The sequence below is a fragment of the Syngnathoides biaculeatus genome, chromosome 10 (genome assembly GCF_019802595.1).
Source record: "Syngnathoides biaculeatus isolate LvHL_M chromosome 10, ASM1980259v1, whole genome shotgun sequence".
Taxonomy (NCBI): domain Eukaryota; kingdom Metazoa; phylum Chordata; class Actinopteri; order Syngnathiformes; family Syngnathidae; genus Syngnathoides; species Syngnathoides biaculeatus.
The window spans coordinates 26,920,689-26,938,757 of NC_084649.1; the positions used below are offsets into that span (position 1 = coordinate 26,920,689).

The following is an 18,069-nucleotide window of genomic DNA, read 5'->3' on the forward strand; positions in this document are numbered from 1 at the left end:
GAGCACATCATTTAAATCCTGATGTGATAAGTGATAAGTGATTGGCTTTGAATGAATCTGACTCGTGTGACGCTTTCGTGAGCAAAGAAATTTGTTACCAGGAAATATTCTGCCGTGTTTTCAACGAAGTTGTCTGGATTTTGTGTGCGTGTGTTTATGCGGGAGCGCGTTGATGCAGATTTTGCCAATTGTAACACATACTAAAATTGATCGGTGACTGGGAAGTTAGTTGGAGATTGAATCTTCATCTCTGTTGCCTTTGACCGTGTTGTAATCGTCACATTCGCCGGATTTTCGGCACTATAAAACACACCCAAGAGCCTTTAATTTTCTCAAAAGCCGACGGTGCGCCTTATATTACGGTGCGGCTTACGTATGGATCGATAGTGAGCCTTTAGTGCGGCACCCATCTAATGGATGCATAACGCAACCCCAGCATCGACTGCCGCGTCCATTCTCTGCGCATCATAATGCGGTGTGCCTTATATATGGAATAAAAATTTAAAATAGGCTAACCGTTGAAAGGGCGCCTTATAGTGCGGAAAACACGGTGACTACAACTGCCTTCCTTCAACAACTCTTTCTTCAACTGGGTGCATTTTTAAAGCTTTGATTTGTTGTGTGATGCAAGGGTAGGCCAGATAATGGTCTTCGGACTTGTATCCGTTCTTTAAGAAATTACATGATCGACAGGCCGGGAATATTTGTTGCATGAATTTAGCCATTTTCCGTCAAAATTGGTTAAAATCAAATAAAATGTCAAATATGGTTAAAATGGTTAGCTAGAATTGAAAAGTTTATGTATTTGCTCATTTTTAGACACTTTATTATTGTTAAATTGATTTATTGTATCCCTACATATTAGTAGATAATTGAAAAATATTTATTTGATTCAGTAATTTGTCGATTACAGATAAATTTCAAATGAGGGTATTTCTTGCTCAAATAAATACTGTATTGTAAATGCCACATGCACACTTCCAAGTTTGCCCAACCCTTGTGTCGAACGATATAGTTTTGCGTCTTTAGTGTCACGAAAGTTGGTCTCACGGGATTAAAAGAAGCATACAAGACAAAGAAACGAGAGCACTGGCGTTTTGTGAAAACGGCTTTCAGTTTACCGGACAACAACTCCCATGAGCCTTAGCCGCAGACGACCTCTTCTGACGCCACCATATTTGTAGTCCGCCTTCGTCTTAATTGGTTGGTCACGGTAAATAAAAGGGTCGCTTTTCTTGACACGCTTGGAAAATGTCACTTTTTGTACACGAGCAAATATTCCGGCAAGACTATCGACTAAAACTGTAATTTTGATTGTTTTTCGTCTAAACTCGGTTCAGCCGTAATAGCGTGAGAGAGCGCAAAGTCGAGCTGGGGGCTTTCAATTAAAACAAAGGAGGACGTTGATGGCGGTCGAGCGGCGGAGTCCGCCATTATGGTCGACGCGCCGTGACGTCACTCCAACGGGGCGGGGCTCGTAAACAGAGGACTCGAAATAAAGGCTCGCGCACTCATTTCTACTCGAGAATATCTCCACTTTTTTTGGGGCCATCATAAAAGTCCGAGGTAAGTCGGCGTTGCATTTTCGGAGCAGCCCGGGGCGTCGTTGCGGGAGCGGGAGTGGGTGGGGGGGAATCGTTGCAAGCCGGGACGGTTTTTTTGAAACGCTCGCGCGACGCCATCACCGCCACCGTGTATATGCGTGTGTCACACTTAGTGTATGTGTGTGTAACCTTAACCAGAGCACAAAATGGCGAAATTGTGCTTTTCTTTTCTGTTTTGTTTTTTTTTAAACCGAAATAGTTGAGGGGTTTACGGAAAGAAAGGTGTTTGAAATCGCCATCGAGCCACGGGGAGTTCTCGCATTTGATCGTTTTGCTCTTGTTAAAGGACGTGAGGCCTCGGTGAATGGAGGTAATAATGGCTTTCAATCCGCTGCCAGTGGTGGGCCACGAACCAGATTTTTCCACTGGCTTTTTTTTTTTTTTTTTCTGAGGGGGGGGGGGCGGCAATTATGGACTCAGTACAGTTATGATTGTAATATTTTCGCCGTTGGACTCTTTTCCACATGTCTGACGGCGTTTCCGACTTTGACGTCTCGCACTCTCCTCATTCAAGACATTCCGGTGACTGTTTTCCACAGTCGCACTTTTCTCCGAATTTCACATTTCCAGCTCTCACCGCCCCCCTCCCCCTCCCCCCCCCCCAAAAAAAAATAAACATTCCAAAAATAAAACGCTTCAACTAATCTCGATACTCTCAAAACATCTTGAACTTCAATTTCCACATTTATGTGAATTCCCACTTTCTCAAAATTCCGCACATTTCAAGTTTTTAGTATTAAATTGCCAAATTAGGAGTTCCTGCATGCGGGTACTCTCCCGGCATTCTGGTTTTCGTTCCAAAAAACCATGGAGGCTATGTTTGTATTGCGATTGGCAGGCGACCAGTCAAGGTGTACCCCGCTGTCTCGCCCCGAATCAGATGGGACGGGGGTCGGCCCAGAAGCAGTTCACCGTATGATTCTGGTTCCTCACACATTTCTTCACCCATCTAAGATATTCTGCTCATTCAAGCCATCTTGGGAACTATTAGATGTATTCTTTGGGGTGTAAAATCCCCCCCAAATTCTGAGCCATTTTACACCTTTTAACTCCTCCCCTTAGGCAGGACATGTTTGGAACTATTCATTGCATGACTCCAAATTTTCACCAGATTCCCAAATTCAGAGCTATTTTCCACATTGAGTCAATTTGCAGGAGGCAGCCAATCGCAGGGCACAGACAACAGTTGCACCGGCGGGGCAATTTCGAGCGGCCAATCAACAGCCAGCCAATCCAGTTAGGCTTTCAAAGTATGTGACGTCACGTGACGAAGAAAGCGTAACGGCGATTGGCCGGCTGTTCGGTTGCGACCTGAAGCAACCCTGCCTGGTGGCGCAGACTGTGAATTTTAGACAGCGAATTGTCACAACTATTAAGAATGTGATCAGGTTACATTTCGAGTTCAAATCCTGGTGGCACATATTTACTTCCATACATAAACCCCTTTTGGTAAGCAGCGCAATGTAAAAAATGCACATGCTTCATTTTCATTTCATTTTTACTTGAAGTTCACGGTGTCGGATGACTGCCAATCTTGGCCTTTTTTTGCGTACACGCATTTTCCAGAGTGTTCGGAATAAAGTCGAACAAGAAAACTGCAACTTACCCATCCAAGAGTGCACTCGCCGCTTATTAGCTCAACTATGTGGATTTTTTTGATTTGACGTTTGGCGTCGTTTGTTCACAAGCGAGCTGTTATCATATCATATATATGTCCTGCTTCCAGATTCTCGTGAATTGATGACTTTGAACGTCATCATGGTGAGTTTACATTTCATCAGAATTGAAATGCGTCGGTGACGAGTTTATATCTCAACGTGGCGAGTTGATGATGACTTTTAAAATGTCCGTAACGATGGTATATTTCATCATCATGAGTTTAAATCTCATCACGATTCAGTGTGATGACTGATCTCGTCACACGTCTTGTCATGATGACTGCATCATGTCCCCCCCCCCCCATCACCTTCTCACGGGGTGACACTAATACGCAGTCGTACTTGAGCATCTCCGTTCCATTTTTACAGAAATGGCATTCTGTAGATTTTTTTAGAAGTCTTAAATCTGTTTAGGCCAAGCTCCTGTGATGCCGATTCGCCGAGCAGCAGCAACTCCGACCCAGGAGAAGCCTCTCTCGGCCGCAGCAGAGACAGGTGAGGAACGTGGAAAGTTCAACCAATTGTGCCCCCCCCCCCCCCAAAAAAAAACAAAACAAAAACATTGTGGTTCCGATTTCCTGTATTTTAGAAATGGGGCCGGTTGATACATTTTTTTGTTTGTTTTTAACAAAATATTTTTGCTCCGTCTCGGTGCGCCATCGCACTTGCAAATCTGCACCGTCGAGCACGACAAATCACACGCATAAAATTTGTCATGAGTAGAAATACATAGATATTGAAAAAGTCGCTTATTTTGTGTAGTCTTGACCAATGTTCCCTCTAAGCTGCGCACTTGCCGCACACTCTCAGTGCACATCAAATCCGATCCAGCGCAGTGAACCACGGACAGTCCTTGCTGCTCAGCCGACTTCGACTTCCGAGTTTACCTGACACCGCACCCCTCCGCTCTTAAAGGGGTACGCTCATAATTACAAGCAGAACACACACCCGCAACTTTATATCTCCGGGCATGACTGACCACACCTGTACATTTTTCAAATGTGAGCGACTGCCGTCTCCAGCGCACGGTGCCGCCATTATCAGTTCTCGGTAATTCACGCTCCCGTGCATAAAATCAAGATGAACGATGGCGTCTTGCGTTGCGAAACACCAGAATATCCGCAGAGATAATAAATAATCTTGATTTTTGTCACGAACGAGGCGGCGGTTGGATCCAGATGCAGGAAGCCGAGACCTAAGCGTACCGTACATTTTACCAAAGTGTATTGCCAGGCAGAGGTCATCCACGGGAAGGCAGTCCAACAGGGCGATGGTGCAAAAAAACATGAAACAATGTAAAAAATCAGACATGTCAAAACATGAAAACGTAACTTGACTTCATTTGGCTCAGTAACGCTATGACATGGGACGAGGACATTTATGCTAGCTGACGTTCGTGAACACGCATGCGGGTACACGCAACGATCTGGCAATCAAGTGACGTGAAACACAAGCCTTAAATACAAAACGTAATCAAGGCGCAACCAAGAAGTGGCCCACGTCCGCTGCGGCTGGCGTCAAACGCTCGACTTAACCGTGCTTCCGTAAAATCTTGCGCCGTGGAGAGCCACGCCCCTGACATTTATTATGTGGTGTAAAAATGTTCGGGTCAGCGGGAATTTCTAGGGTCGGTTGGGAAATCGGAGCCACAAGCTTTTCTGTTTGTTTGTTTGTTTGTCACGCCTCATAGCGACCTCACAAACTCAGTATTATGATTGTATCTTTTTGGCGCACCTGCAGCATCACACTTGTACGGATTAACACTCGGCCTGTTGTTGCTTATTCAAACGTAAGTTTGATGTGATAAATGAAATTCGCGAGTTGTGTTCCCCATATTTAGGCAGGATTTCCACTTTGTAAAAACTCCTTAAATTCATAAGAAAATAATGATGCATAAGAAATACAAATATTGGATCTCATTGAAATTCAACATTCAAATGAATAAATTCTACAGCTGCAATGATTCTTGCCAGTAATTATTCAAAAAAGGAGGTGCAAAACGTGGCCTCGGGGATCATTTTTCCACAAAAAAATGTTGCTGGAGTCGCACGCAAAATCTTTACGCGGTGGCAGCGAGTCAAGAGGAAAGAGTCCACAAAACACTTGAGACTCTCCAAAGTTTGCTGTAATTTCACACAACGGCACATCTTTGATTACCAACACAACGTAATGGATCAATGGACAGCGCATACACGTCGAGCGCTATCGCGACTGGTTGAAGCCATGTGTCCGCCATCTTGGTACTCCCAAAACGTGTGGAGGACATGGTGTACACGTGGGATTATGGTAGGGTTTTTCCTCAAAGTTTGGCATGTAGAATTAAAACTGGTCGTGTGAGTTTGACATTTTTTCAGTTCTGGTAACATGACAGGATTTTGGTAAGGCAAAAAAAGGCGAAGTGCAAAGGAAAGACAAAGAACACCGTGACTAGCGAGAAAGCTCGCATATTACCTATGGCCCTATTTCTGTGACATGTTAATATTTCCTAAAATACGCTGTGAAGCACTATGATCATGACATGGCAAAAAAACTAAGCATTTTTTGTCATGTAAACATTTCATTTGAAGTCAATCAGTTCGATTCTATTTTTGGAAATAAGGACTCGCAATGGGGAAAGACACGCTAAATGCATTGTTCATTTGTTGTCTCTGCGACGTCCTATTTCAGACACAAAATTGCAACTCGTTTCCTCGCATTTGAAAATCAAATTCAATTTGCAGAGTTCTGTATTATGAAATTCATCAAAAATTTCACGAAAATATGTGTTTTCTTACCCTTCCACTGAAGAAGTTTGGGAAAATATTGACATTGCTTTTTCGCAAAAAAAAAAAAAAAAACCCCGTCAGCCGATAAAGGTGAAGCAGAGAGTGAACATTGAACAACAACAAGACTTTGTTCAAGTGAATGAAGCACATCAGAAAAAAAAAAAAAAAGAACTTTTTCCAACAAGCTTTAACATTGTCAAAGTAAATCTTTCTAACTTCCCTGTGGAATGTTTTCTCACAGCCACGAAATTGGCAATTAAAGGTCGCCATGCTCGTTTTGGGAGTATCAAGATGGCGGCTGGCGACTTCACTTTTGGCGGCCAATGAGCCATCCAGTCTTGTACTTAACAGCCAGCCAAGTCTACAGTCTTGATTGGCACCCAAGTCACTCACCGGAGCAGACACCCCGCCTTTTAAAGCTGTACACTGTCATTCACATGTTAGTAGAACCATAGGATGACAAACGAATGCCGCCACCGCCTAACATACAGGTTTACCTGTTGAATAATGAAAAGAAGTAGATTATACTAGATTGTAAAAGTATTGGCTACCTGTAGGATAACATAAAAGTTTCATAAATTCGATTTTAATGACGATCAGGGCCAGAGAACGCCTCCGAGGAGTCTCCGGCCGCCGGAGGGGAGCAGCCCGCGGCCTCCGCGGAGGCCACCGGCAAGGGCGACGCGACGACGGGCGACTCGGCCGAGCCGGCGGAGAACGGCGAGAAGGTGGACGAAGAGGCTGCCGACAAGTCCGACGACGGGACGGTGAAAAAAGAGTGAGTTCTCCACGAGCGCACCTTTGTCGCCACGACGGGGCACCCGATGCGATATTTCACTCTGATAGCACTTTTATCTGCTCACATGGTCCTTACCTCTGCCGGATAACGGCAGGCTGCTCCTCTGGGGTGCGCCGTTGCATTTCCACCCCCGAGGTCTTTTCGGAATGCAAATCAAATGATTGGGAAACAAAAGAAGATGATCGTGTTTGGTCCAGGTGGCCTTTTTTGGTTTTTCTCCTTCTGTAGCTTAGTCTGAGGAGAGCAAAAGTCCGTGTTCCTGACTGTGGTAACCTCTCCTCTCGTTCTCCTGAACAAACAGGAGCACACTAGTATAGCGGCGACGACATCTATTAAGTCAGATGTTCTGGAATTTTCAGTTTATCCGGACAGAGTGGCAAATGCAAGGACTGCGTGGCTGGCCAGTGCGCAACACACTGCTATGTTCTGCTGCTAAGGTGAGGATGCCATAGAGATAAGGGTGGCAACCATCACAGTGAAATATCGCTCCTTGGCCTCGACAAGCCGCGCCACTGAACGTTTGTCGCGCCCCCCGCCCTCCTTCCCTCTACAGGCTGAAGGACGGCTACAAGTACAAGAAAGCCAAAGTCAAGAAGGTGAAGAGGACCATACCGGTGTGGGCCAGCGTTAGCACCAGAAAGAAGCTTCCGGTCGCCAACTACGCCGGCACGCACAACAGATTGGACCATCTCCTCATCGAAGCCATCACGGTGTGTGCCCGCATGCAGTGGTTCGGTCCACTTTGTTCTAATCGCAAAGATACCGTCATTTCCGGCCTACAAGCCGCCACTTTTTCACACGCTTTCAACCCTGCAATTTATGCGGCGATGCGGCTCATTTGTGCATTTTTCTCGTGGGCGCTGGGGGGCACTCGAACGGAAAAGGTAAGAATGAGACCGGTGGAGTATATGTGCCGAGGAAGTGACTTTTACCGGTGCAGCCCTGTTAGCGCTGCGCTCGCGTGTTACTGGCGTGTCTCAGTGATATTAACCGGTAAGTTTTTATTTTAACTGGCCCTGTTAGCATTAGTCCTAGCTTTAGCGCGGCGCTAGCGTTAAACTCTTTCTGTGTATTGTCTTTTTTTGTAAATATCTCGTGTTTCAATGTGGGCACTTGCGGCGTTTACACAGCTGCGGCGTATGTCTGTACCAAATGGTATTTCCTTTACAAATGTACTTGGTGAGCCTCGTAACCAACCAGGTGCGCTCTGTTGGCCGCGAATGACGGTACTTTGCTGTAAAATCAAACACAGGAGGCTCCTCATAGTGGGACGGAGTTCCATTTCTACAGCGACGTAACCCGACGTAATTTGTACGCGTCTGATTTCAACAGTCAATCACTGACTATGCTATACATGCGTGGGGGAAAAAAAAAAAAAAAAAAGCAACATCTGATGAATTGAGCTTGAAATGTGTGCAATGCCACCAAAAGCAATGCTCGTTGCTAAGTTACTGCGGCGTAATCGCAAAACACCTCAAGAAGTGATCGGGAGAAACGGTACACTTGCCACATAGGTCTGGCTTGAACTGCGTGATAGCGGAGAGTCACCAATTTTGGAGCGCTAAACAGCAGGAAAAGTAAGAAGTGTCCAGAGACAAAATAGTATCCTACACAACAGGATAGGAACGTGGACCTTAATTAGTGCGTCACCACTAAATCACCGAAGAAAAGGGAAGCACATGATATTAATTTGCACGATTCGTCACTTTAAGATGCTCCCTTTGCAAAATTGTCATTGAACTGGTGTATAACCGGAACCGCAAACGGGTCAAGGGACTCTGTACAAGGTTTAACACCATGTTCTTATTTCCCACCTGTTCTAAATGTAGAAGACTTTACATCTTGTGACTTCTGTGACTCTTATAATGAATAGTTCCTATAAACGAAAAATGTCTTTTGTTCTCTGTTCTTGTTACTTTGTTCTGAATGTCGTACCAGGGCAGCACCGACTGCCGGAGAAAAATTCCTTGTGTGTTTTTACACACTTGGCTAGTAAAGCTGATTCTGACGGTACAATGGAACCTCAGAATTCCGGAAGTCTCGTTGCTTGTTTGAATTGTTTTTCGACCCAAAGAAATCTCAGTAAAAGCTGTGCCGAGATGAGCCGCTGCTCACTTGGAGTCCGGAAGTCAGTCGCAGCGCTGCGGTGCGTCCCCGTAGCGTGAGCATGCACCTTTGCTCGTGCTTCTCAATGTTTTTTTTTTTTTTCCAGTATTTTATTTGCCACGGGCACAAAGAAAGACAGCGGTGCTACCGACTGGCACGGAGAATGAAATTTGAGCAAACCACAGTGGCTCTAAGTACACTAAATACGGAAATGCAGCGCGCGTTTGTTAAAGCACCGTATGGCTAAGTCAACTATTTCGACTATCTGAAATAAAAATGTAATAAAAGGCAGCTCGTGGTGCCAAAGAGCGACGAGCATCACAAAGCAAAGGCTGCAGGAGAAGCGACGTGATAATTAGGCAGGCACATCACAGAGGGGTGAATTCGATACTTACTTCTTCCCTCTCGATTCCCTCCGATGCCATCGTACCGCCACCAAAAAAAGGTATATGATACACATTTCAGTTTTTTTTTTTTTTTTTTTTTTTAATTTATGCATTTTTTTATTCGGTAAATGCAGGGTGTACATGTTTTTATATAAATAAGAATTAAAATGGGAATTTACTATTTGGACGTTGGGAACAGATTAAACCCATTTCCATTATTTCCAATGGGAAAATGCGCTTTGGAAATTGAACAACTATGATTTTTGAACACTTTACAAGAAGCAATTATGTTCAAATTCCGAGGTTCCACTGTACTTAGTCCCCCAGTGATGACATTTGCATCATTTGCACAGCAAGAGCGGATAGATGAAGTACAAAAAATTAGGATGTCAATTTACATCGAGTTATATTTCAAATTAGCTATATGACACTGAAGTCACTCCATAACATACACTCACAGTGAGTTGCTGGTACAGCCTGCGTCACGTTTTGAGTATTAATTACGGCAGTCACCGGTGTCTCCTTCATCTGCGCTTGGTTAGTTATTTGAATAAAAAAAACCTCCTGTTTGTGCAGTCTTTTAATCACAGGTCGGGAGTTTCCTACCAGTCGGTCATGAAGTACATTGCCAAAAAGTGCCCCGAGATGGAGCTGGACAAGAAGAAGTTTCACATCAAGAAGGCCATGAAGAAGCAACTGGAGAAGGGCACCATCAAGCAGGTCAGTCGGGGAGGTCAAATCAAATCAAATCAAATCAAAAAGAGCAGTTCCAAAAGCTCCCTCGCGGCTCGTTCCCACATAATTTTCCCTCTCCCGTGGTCGCAGCTGAAGGGCAAAGGCCTCTCGGGAACTTTCACCATCGGGAAGCAGACGTCCACCTCCAAAGTAGGTGCCCGTCGGCGCAGGAAGTGATGACAACGACGGTGATGGCGTGCGTGTGCGTGCGTTGCAGAAGGCGGGCTCGAAGCAGGAGGCCCTGGGAGACGCGCTGCCGCTCATCATCACGCGTTTGTGCGAGCCCAAAGAGGCGTCGTACCTGCTGATTAAGAAGTACCTGGAGCAGCACTTCCCCAGCCTTAACATCGAGAACAGGTGCGGCGTGCGTACATGTCGGACGGGTTTGGGTCTCCAATTGCTTGTCGGACTCGGTACGTTCACAAGTGGAAAATGGAAGACGGGGGGGGGTGTGTGGAGGTTGCAGTGAGGCCTGCAAATAATTACGTTAATTCATCTTTAAGCTTCATTTGTCTTTTGATTCATCGATGAACTTTTTAATTTAAAAAAAAAAAATTCAACCATCAGTGCAGTAACAATATTGCAACCATGGCCCCCCCCCCCCCCCATTGATGAATTATATAAAAATGTATTTTTGTGTTGTATTGTACGCGCCAACCTTTTTGACTCCTTATTAATGCGAAGGGCTACTAATTTGATCAAAATGCTATTGCAGGCCATTCATATTGTGGCTTCAAATAATGTTTTTCTTCATAGCATAAATTGACTTATTTCCATAAATTGATCTTGACTCAGTTACTGGTCGGGACGAGTACTGAGCCCTGGTATCAAACTGGCTCGGGATTGAAATGATGTCATATTCATTTAAAATTGAATTAGGCTGGAGGAATGTCATTTTTCAAGTCCAATTTTAATATTCATCTGAGAAGAATTTTCACAATCTCCTTACGTGTTTTTATTAAAAACTACTTTAAAGGTGAAAAAAAAAACCCAGCACAGATAAGAATTCCGTCAAAGTACCAGACTGACAAGCAGTATTCACCAAAGAGGTCAACTTTTGCCAGCACACGGGTGTGAAGATTAATGCTCGCTTCTCCCACCCTGATGTGTCCAAAGTAGTTTTTGCCATTATTCGTTTCCGTTCCAATTTATAAACGCCGACGTCACGCGAAAGCGAAATGCCGCTTTGCCGCGTCCTGTATCAAATGCTGCGTCTCGTGTTGTGGCAATCTTGTTGAGCGTGTCGTCACCGATTTGCCCCAGGCCAGAAGTCCTGAAGTCGGCCCTCGTGAGGGCAGTGGAACGAGGGCAACTGCAACAGATCACCGGGAAGGGAGCTTCCGGGACATTCCAGGTGAGGTCGTCGCCGTTTCTACGCATCTGAGGACGGGCACTTTGGCTTCATAGTGTAGCGTACTCGGGAGCGTTTACCGTCCTCTGAGAGCCTCACACGGAAAGACACAGCGGCCTTACGGAGCAGCGTACTCGCTTAGCGGGATCGGGGGGGGCGCCAACGGCGTGGACTAACAGCTGAGCGCCATCGCAAAGTCACAACAGAACTTCCATCGTCACACGTTTTGTTCTCACGATCCGACTGTTTGCCAATTTCGAAATGACTGCGTTTGTGCATTTTTCATCCAGATAGGCAACAGCACCCCCGTTAAGCATAATGCAAGATGAATGGATAATTACATTTTTTTTTTTTAATCTGTTCCAAATGCTACGAAATCTCGTTTTGTGCACACCCAGTTGACAGTCTGTCTGTTTTCTTTATTGGGGTTATTTTAGTGTTTTATCATTTCTTTTCAATGGCAGAATATTCTTCTGGGGTTAGTAAGCAATATTTTTGTTGTTGTTTTTATTGGTTCCTTCCAGGGTTTTTATTTTATTGAATTGTCATATGTACTTGGTTAAACATTATGTAAGCCGTTGGTTGATTGCGAACGGGTCCGTTTTTCTCATACGTGATTATTGCTCCCCGTTGGAGTAAAATTATTTAATTAAAGCCATCTCTAATATTCCATCCTACAAAATTAAGTCATAATATAGTATGGATGGTTCCTGGTGATATCGGATCATTTTCAGTATAGTCAAGGCTGCAATATTTGTATTGTATCAGAAGTGGAAAAAGCTGGATTGCGACATCCGCGATCATAATACATGCATACATACATACATACACATGCATAATAAATACACCAAGAAGACGGTCACAACGGCTCAGTATGCTGCAGTAACAGCGGTTGGTTTTCACACAGGATGAAGAATATACATATTAGTATTTTTGTTTCTTCTGCGTGCATTTGTTGTTTGTGCTCGTGTACGAGTACGTGTCGTTTAAAAATTTACAATTGCAAGTTTCATTCGCTTTGATGGCTCATAAAACGAAAGAACGGCGATTAAGCATCGTGCGTTCCCGGGGAGTTCTGCACGGCAAAGTTATTTGGGTTGGGTAAATACAGGGGATACTTCCCATGTCGGCTTGGAGGTTCCACTCAATACTTCTGTAAAAAGAAAAGTGTGATAGGTGAGTGCAAAATGTGAATCGGTGGCAGTTCGCTGGAATAAAAGAAAAAGTCAACGCTGGCCTGCATGCCCTATGAATAAATGCCATCCTTTTATGTATCTCAGCTGAAGCGTACTGGCAACCAGGTGCTGCTCAAGGGCGGCACCTTGGAGGACGCCATCTTGGCTGCCATCACGGCCATGAACGAGCCCAAGACGTGCAGCACCACGACGCTGCGCAAGTATCTGCTTGACGCCAACAAGGACACTAAGGAGTACCAGCTAGGTGAGACTCTGGCCCCCTCTTGTGGCCACCCCTGTTGAAAACTAACGTCCGTGTACTGCATACGTGACGGAAGACGGAAGACCGAGTAAACGTGGGCCTTTCTCTCTGTTTATAAAGTGGCCAACCTGAGGAGGACCCTGACCAAGTGTAAAGTCCTCGGCTGGATGGAACAGATCACCGGTCACGGTTTCACGGGGACCTACCGGCTCTGCTTTCCGTTCTACCCCAGGTAACTTTAAAAAAAAAAAAAAACGAAATGAACTTTACACTTTAAAACATTACACGCAGCGAGTTTGAAGGAGCAGGCTCTTATCCCGCCCCATGTACTGCGGAGTCGGTTGCAATCACAGATAGATGTTTGATTAGTAGTAGTCAAGGGAAACAATAGCTTGCCTGGTATTTGAAGGCAATATTCATTTGCGGTAAAATAGAAAAATTTCAATTATGCTATCATCAAGACCTAACGACATTTTAAATGCCTTTCAGGACATGTTTCTTCAAGGAAAAAGCGTATCCAATAGGTCATGTAATTTAATTGTGTTTTGAGAAGATTTGCAACTGCCATTAAAAATGGTTGTTAGTCCCAAACCGCCGGAATTTTTTTCCTTGAGTGGTCTGAAACGTCCAGGGAGGGAGTTCCCGGGGTGGGGTCACTTGCGTCACCCACAAAACTTTTCTGAAAGTTGAGTGAAATAAATCCCTGAAGTTGACCCAGTTCTGAATGGATCTCTTACTGGATGTTGAATTGAAGCAAAATGAATCAAAACATCCCTTCGACATTGATTGAATATTAACAAGTCAGACATAAATGTCTTCTAGATTGACGTATGGTAGCGCCGTCGGATACTATCGTGATAAACGAAACCTCTCGACATTTTTGATCGTGTTCAGCCCGACCACTCTGTACCCGGACAAATTCAACAAGACGTCGACCGAGCCGTCCTCCAGGCCCAGGCGGAGAGCGGCGTCTGAGGAGGACGAGGAAGAGGAGGAGTCTGGGGGGGAGGAAGAAGAAGAGAAGGAAGAGGAAGAAGCGCCCGTGTGGAAGAGGTGCATGCCAAACATGATCTGTGTGTGTTTTTGTACGTAATAACCATCAAGAAAAGGTATCGTTCAAAAATAGCCCATGAAAGCAGAAGAGTTCAATTTGGACCGTTTTCAAACCGACAATAACAGGGTGGCTGAATCAAAATACCAATCTCGTGAAAACCAAAGTGCCACTGTACAAGATGTGTCTCACGGTCAAGACAGTACTTCCTTGACACCGGTTCCTATTGAGACATGATTTTGGTCCGACTTGCTCCAAAACTGTGAATCGGTGTTGAAAGGCTCCACTTGGGGAAAAAAAAATGCAAGAGGTCAATTGGTGAAGAGTAAACAGCGACTACAGTAAAGCCTCAGTTCTCGACCACAATCAGTTCGAGATGTGATTTGTTTGAAAATCAAATCGATGTTTCACATTACAAAGAATGGAAAAAGAAATAATGTGTTCCAAGCCTAAAAAATTAGGCTTTTAAAGCATTTTTTTTTTTTAGCTTTTCCTGATAATAAACTACCTAGTACAAATACATGTATAGTTTAAATACTTTATATAATCAAATAATTGAAGAAATATATACATTTTTTGCTTAAAATATATGCTTTGGCAGTAGAGCAGCCTAGGCTGCTAGCGCATTGACGTATCTGTAGCGACTCGGCCCCTGGACTTGTAAACAGAATAACTCGAAACAAGCAATAATGGGCGGGGGGCTTTTTTCGTTTTCTTTATTTATTTAGTTATTTTACAAAAAGTAACACAAAAACATTCGTAACTCGAGTCAACAAACAAAAAAATGCAGAAATGCGTCAACATTTGTATAAAATGTCTTGGGGGGGGGGTGACTCGCCCCCTTTTCACAAAGAACGAATCTAATGTCATTTGTTTCTGCCATCTTTTAAGCACTTTTCTGAAGTGGCTCATCACGGCGTCATAAAAATTTTGCAGTGCTCTGCTACATTCGGCTTTATTGGGGTTATGAAGTTTGAAGAAATTATGGATTTCGTTCCATTTGGCACAGATGGCTTTGGTGTCAACGCTGGGGGCATCCTTCTTGCCTTCAGCCCCATCGGACGACGTCTCCTCCTCCAACGTCTTCTTCAGATTCGTATTCGGCTATCGATTCTTTCTTAAAGTCGACATTTTTACCCAGAACTTTCCATTTTTCAGCACCAGCAGCCTCACGACCTCCACTTGCCTTCTTTGGAGCCATAATTGGGGGGTTAATAGTCCTCCGTAAGAAGGAAAACAACAGTCACTACTGTGACACGTCTGTTTACAGAGGCTGCGTTATACAGAATAACAAAAAATGCGCTCGTAGCTGCGCGCGTTATGTGTTTTTCAAGGGGGCGTTCGAATTGACAATAACAAAACACGTCGTGGTGGGTCAACTGCTTGTGCCGCACTCAATATGTTATTTCCGGGTTTTTTCGGCGGGTTCAAGTACCGATTTTCGTTCAAAAACAGACGCAAAAAGAAACATTTTCGTTTGAAAACGGGGACGTTCGAGAACCGAGGCCGTACTGTATGTGGGGGGGGGATTACCGTCACTCGAATTTGAACCCAAGTCGGAACATGCCGCTGACGTGGGCTAATGAAGTAGTAAAATAATACAGTAAATATTACTGTGGGGAAAACACTTTTTCCATAAACAAACCGTCCAATGAATAACAGTAAGCAGCTGTAAATCAAGAAGCCCTTGTAATTTTTATAATTACCCATGAGAGAGAAGCATTAATAGTTCATTATTCATAATCATTTTCAAATGGACAGTTCACGGTGAGATGCGATGTTTTGATCCACCTGCAGGAGCCCAAAGAGACCCCCTCCCAGAGTCAGTCATCCCCCGACAGCCAAGAAGGCCAGCAGAGGGCCGGGACGCGCCGCGGCTAAAACGGCTCCCCCCAAGAAAACTCCGGCCAAGGGCGCGACTAAATCCAAGGCGTCGCCTTCTAAAGCCGCCACGCCCGTCAAGAGGCGACCGCCGGCCAAGAGGCCGAAGACGCCCGCTGTCAAACGTCTGAGCAAACGTGGCTCCAAGCGACCCGACACCCCAGAAAAGTCGCCGGAGGAGGAGGAGGAGGAGGAACCCCAATCGGAAGAGGAGTCCGTGGCCCCGAAGAAGAAGCAGGCCACGGGCAAGCGATCGCCGGCCAAGCGGCCCACCAAAAAAGGCGGCGCCAAGAAGTCCGAGCAGGAAGAGGCCACCCCAGAGAAGCCCGACACCAAGAAGGCGTCGGGCAGAGGCGCCACCAAGCGCTCCGGCGCCAAGTCCGCCCCGGAGGAGCCCGAGGCCAAGAAGCCGTCGGGCAAGGGCGCCGCCAAGCGCTCCGGAGCCGAATCCGTCCCCGAGGAGCCCGACGCCAAAAAGGCGGCGGGCAGAGGCGCCACGAAAGCCTCCGGTGCCGGCGAGAGCGAGCTGCCTCCCGCCGAGAAAGCGGCGCCGGCTGGCAAGCGCTCGGCCAGGAAGTCCAAGAAAGGAAAGAACTGAGGTGCCGCTGAGTGCCACTTTCATCAGCGCTTTCCCTTTTCATGGGGCAGTAGTTCCTTTTTTTTTGTTGTTGTTGTTGTTGTTTTTTGTCATTTCCACCGTAGTTGGAAAAGGTCCTTCCACCACACTTTACTTTTGAATCCACGTGTAGATAAGCTCAGCTCATCTTGGGCCTGACATCCTGTAACTAGAGCCATGTAGTTTTATTTATTTTGTTTTGGTTTTTTTTTTTTTTTACCTGGTCCGCTCTGTTTTGGCAGCTGGTGTTTTTCCAGGAAGCGACGCGGTCATCTGCCCGTCCCGACACTGCGGATCCGAGAAGCAGACGTTCTGCCTTTTCAGATCAAAACTCTTTGTTGGCCATTTCAAAAAAAAAAAAAAAGGAAAAAAAAATTCTGTACATGTCGCTGTTCTTCATCTACATCCAAACATCAGATGTCCCTTTGTTTGTTTTTTTATATAAATATATAAATATATATATACATGTGATTAGAAAACTGTTTTTAATCCTCCACAGCTGTAATTCCGTGCGCAGCTTCGTGTTGTCATTCCCCCCTGCATGCATACGTATTCCTCGTGTTCAGCCTTTTTTCCAAGTCATTAATAAAAATGGCTCTTTTTACATGACTTTTAGATATTTTTTGTGTGTGTGCGGGGGGGGGGGAGCACTTTTGCCTACATCCAGTGTATGCAAGTAATCCGAATGCGCGCTGGGGTTGAAGACGTGTGGCTGGTCAGGTCGATACGAGAACGGCAGTCTCTACCGCATCCAGGACAGATGAATGCGGTTGCTGGTGTGAATCCTCTTTTCTTCGTCTCCACGGCACCGACAGTCCGGCAAAGGGGTCCCCTCGAAGTTTGACGGCCCCTCTTTCATTGCCTGTCTCCGAACCAGTCACGCTCAAGAGCCAGTGGCCTCCCAGGCGCACCCTGTGGCGAGAGGCAGCACCTGACTAGCTGGGGGGCTGCCCAGCTCGTTAGACAATACATAATTCACGTGATTCTTTTGAGATATCATTAACTGAACTGAAAACAATCACTCCATTCTTAAAAGTGACTTGTATGGAAGTAGATTCGTGCCACCAGGATTGCAATTTGAAATGCTACAGAAAACGATTTGAATTTGAAGTGTGAAGTGATTTTGACGTTTTTAATAGTTGCTAGAATTCGCTGTCTGAAATTCACCGTCTGTGCCACCGGGCAGGGTTACTTCAGGTCAGAAACGAACGGCCAGATCACTTCACGTTTCAAATTCAAATCCTGGTGGCACTAATTTACTTCCATCTTTTATGTACAGTACTTTCACATTGTTTTTGTTTGGTTCACAGGTTTTTTTTTTTTGTTCTCCCCCCCCCCCCCCACACACACACACACTACAGCACCGGTGAAAGTGAAGAAAGAAAATGTGTGCCAGGAGAGTGCAAGTATGACCTAAAAAAAATATATAACAGGATTCAATTCTTGCGGGACTAAAATGGCTGCTATTAGAAAATGACATTTTGAAATGGACAAAAAAAAATGTATTAAAGTATTGAGATAAGACACAAAATATACTGATTAACCAAAAATATTAGAATAAAATGAGTAAAAACACTTGAGATATTTTCAATAAAATTGCAAAAATGACGTACAGGAAAATGGACGATTTGAATAAAACACTTATACTAATTTTTTTTTTTTTTTTTAAAAGCTACTCGA

General features: G+C 44.9%; 1 protein-coding gene across 4 annotated transcripts; it reads left to right on the forward strand.

The window, feature by feature from the left end:
• The first annotated feature begins 1,428 nt into the window (after positions 1-1,428).
• On the forward strand, positions 1,429-16,998 carry hp1bp3 (heterochromatin protein 1, binding protein 3). Of its 4 annotated transcripts, XM_061833154.1 has the most exons (14): positions 1,430-1,566; positions 3,331-3,365; positions 3,677-3,757; positions 6,628-6,805; positions 7,186-7,263; positions 7,380-7,536; positions 9,895-10,038; positions 10,144-10,203; positions 10,271-10,410; positions 11,317-11,407; positions 12,685-12,844; positions 12,962-13,073; positions 13,736-13,894; positions 15,690-16,998. In XM_061833154.1, exons 3-14 carry the CDS (start codon positions 3,691-3,693, stop codon positions 16,369-16,371), a joined length of 2,028 nt encoding a protein of 675 aa, XP_061689138.1. In that variant the 5' UTR covers positions 1,430-1,566; positions 3,331-3,365; positions 3,677-3,690; the 3' UTR covers positions 16,372-16,998. The 4 variants fall into 4 exon arrangements, with proteins under 4 accessions (XP_061689137.1, XP_061689140.1, XP_061689138.1 ...); XM_061833153.1 differs by lacking the exon at positions 3,331-3,365 and having other exon boundaries at positions 1,429-1,566; XM_061833155.1 differs by lacking the exons at positions 1,430-1,566; positions 3,331-3,365 and adding an exon at positions 1,727-1,914.
• Positions 16,999-18,069: the final 1,071 nt, after the last annotated feature.

Bases quoted from the DNA above. Each gene is read 5' to 3' on its own strand.
- hp1bp3 (XM_061833153.1), top strand. From the start codon at position 3,691: ATGCCGATTCGCCGAGCAGCAGCAACTCCGACCCAGGAGAAGCCTCTC. The intron at 7,264-7,379 runs GTGAGGATGCCA...TTCCCTCTACAG, and splicing joins TGCTATGTTCTGCTGCTAAG to GCTGAAGGACGGCTACAAGT. The intron at 10,411-11,316 runs GTGCGGCGTGCG...GATTTGCCCCAG, and splicing joins AGCCTTAACATCGAGAACAG to GCCAGAAGTCCTGAAGTCGG.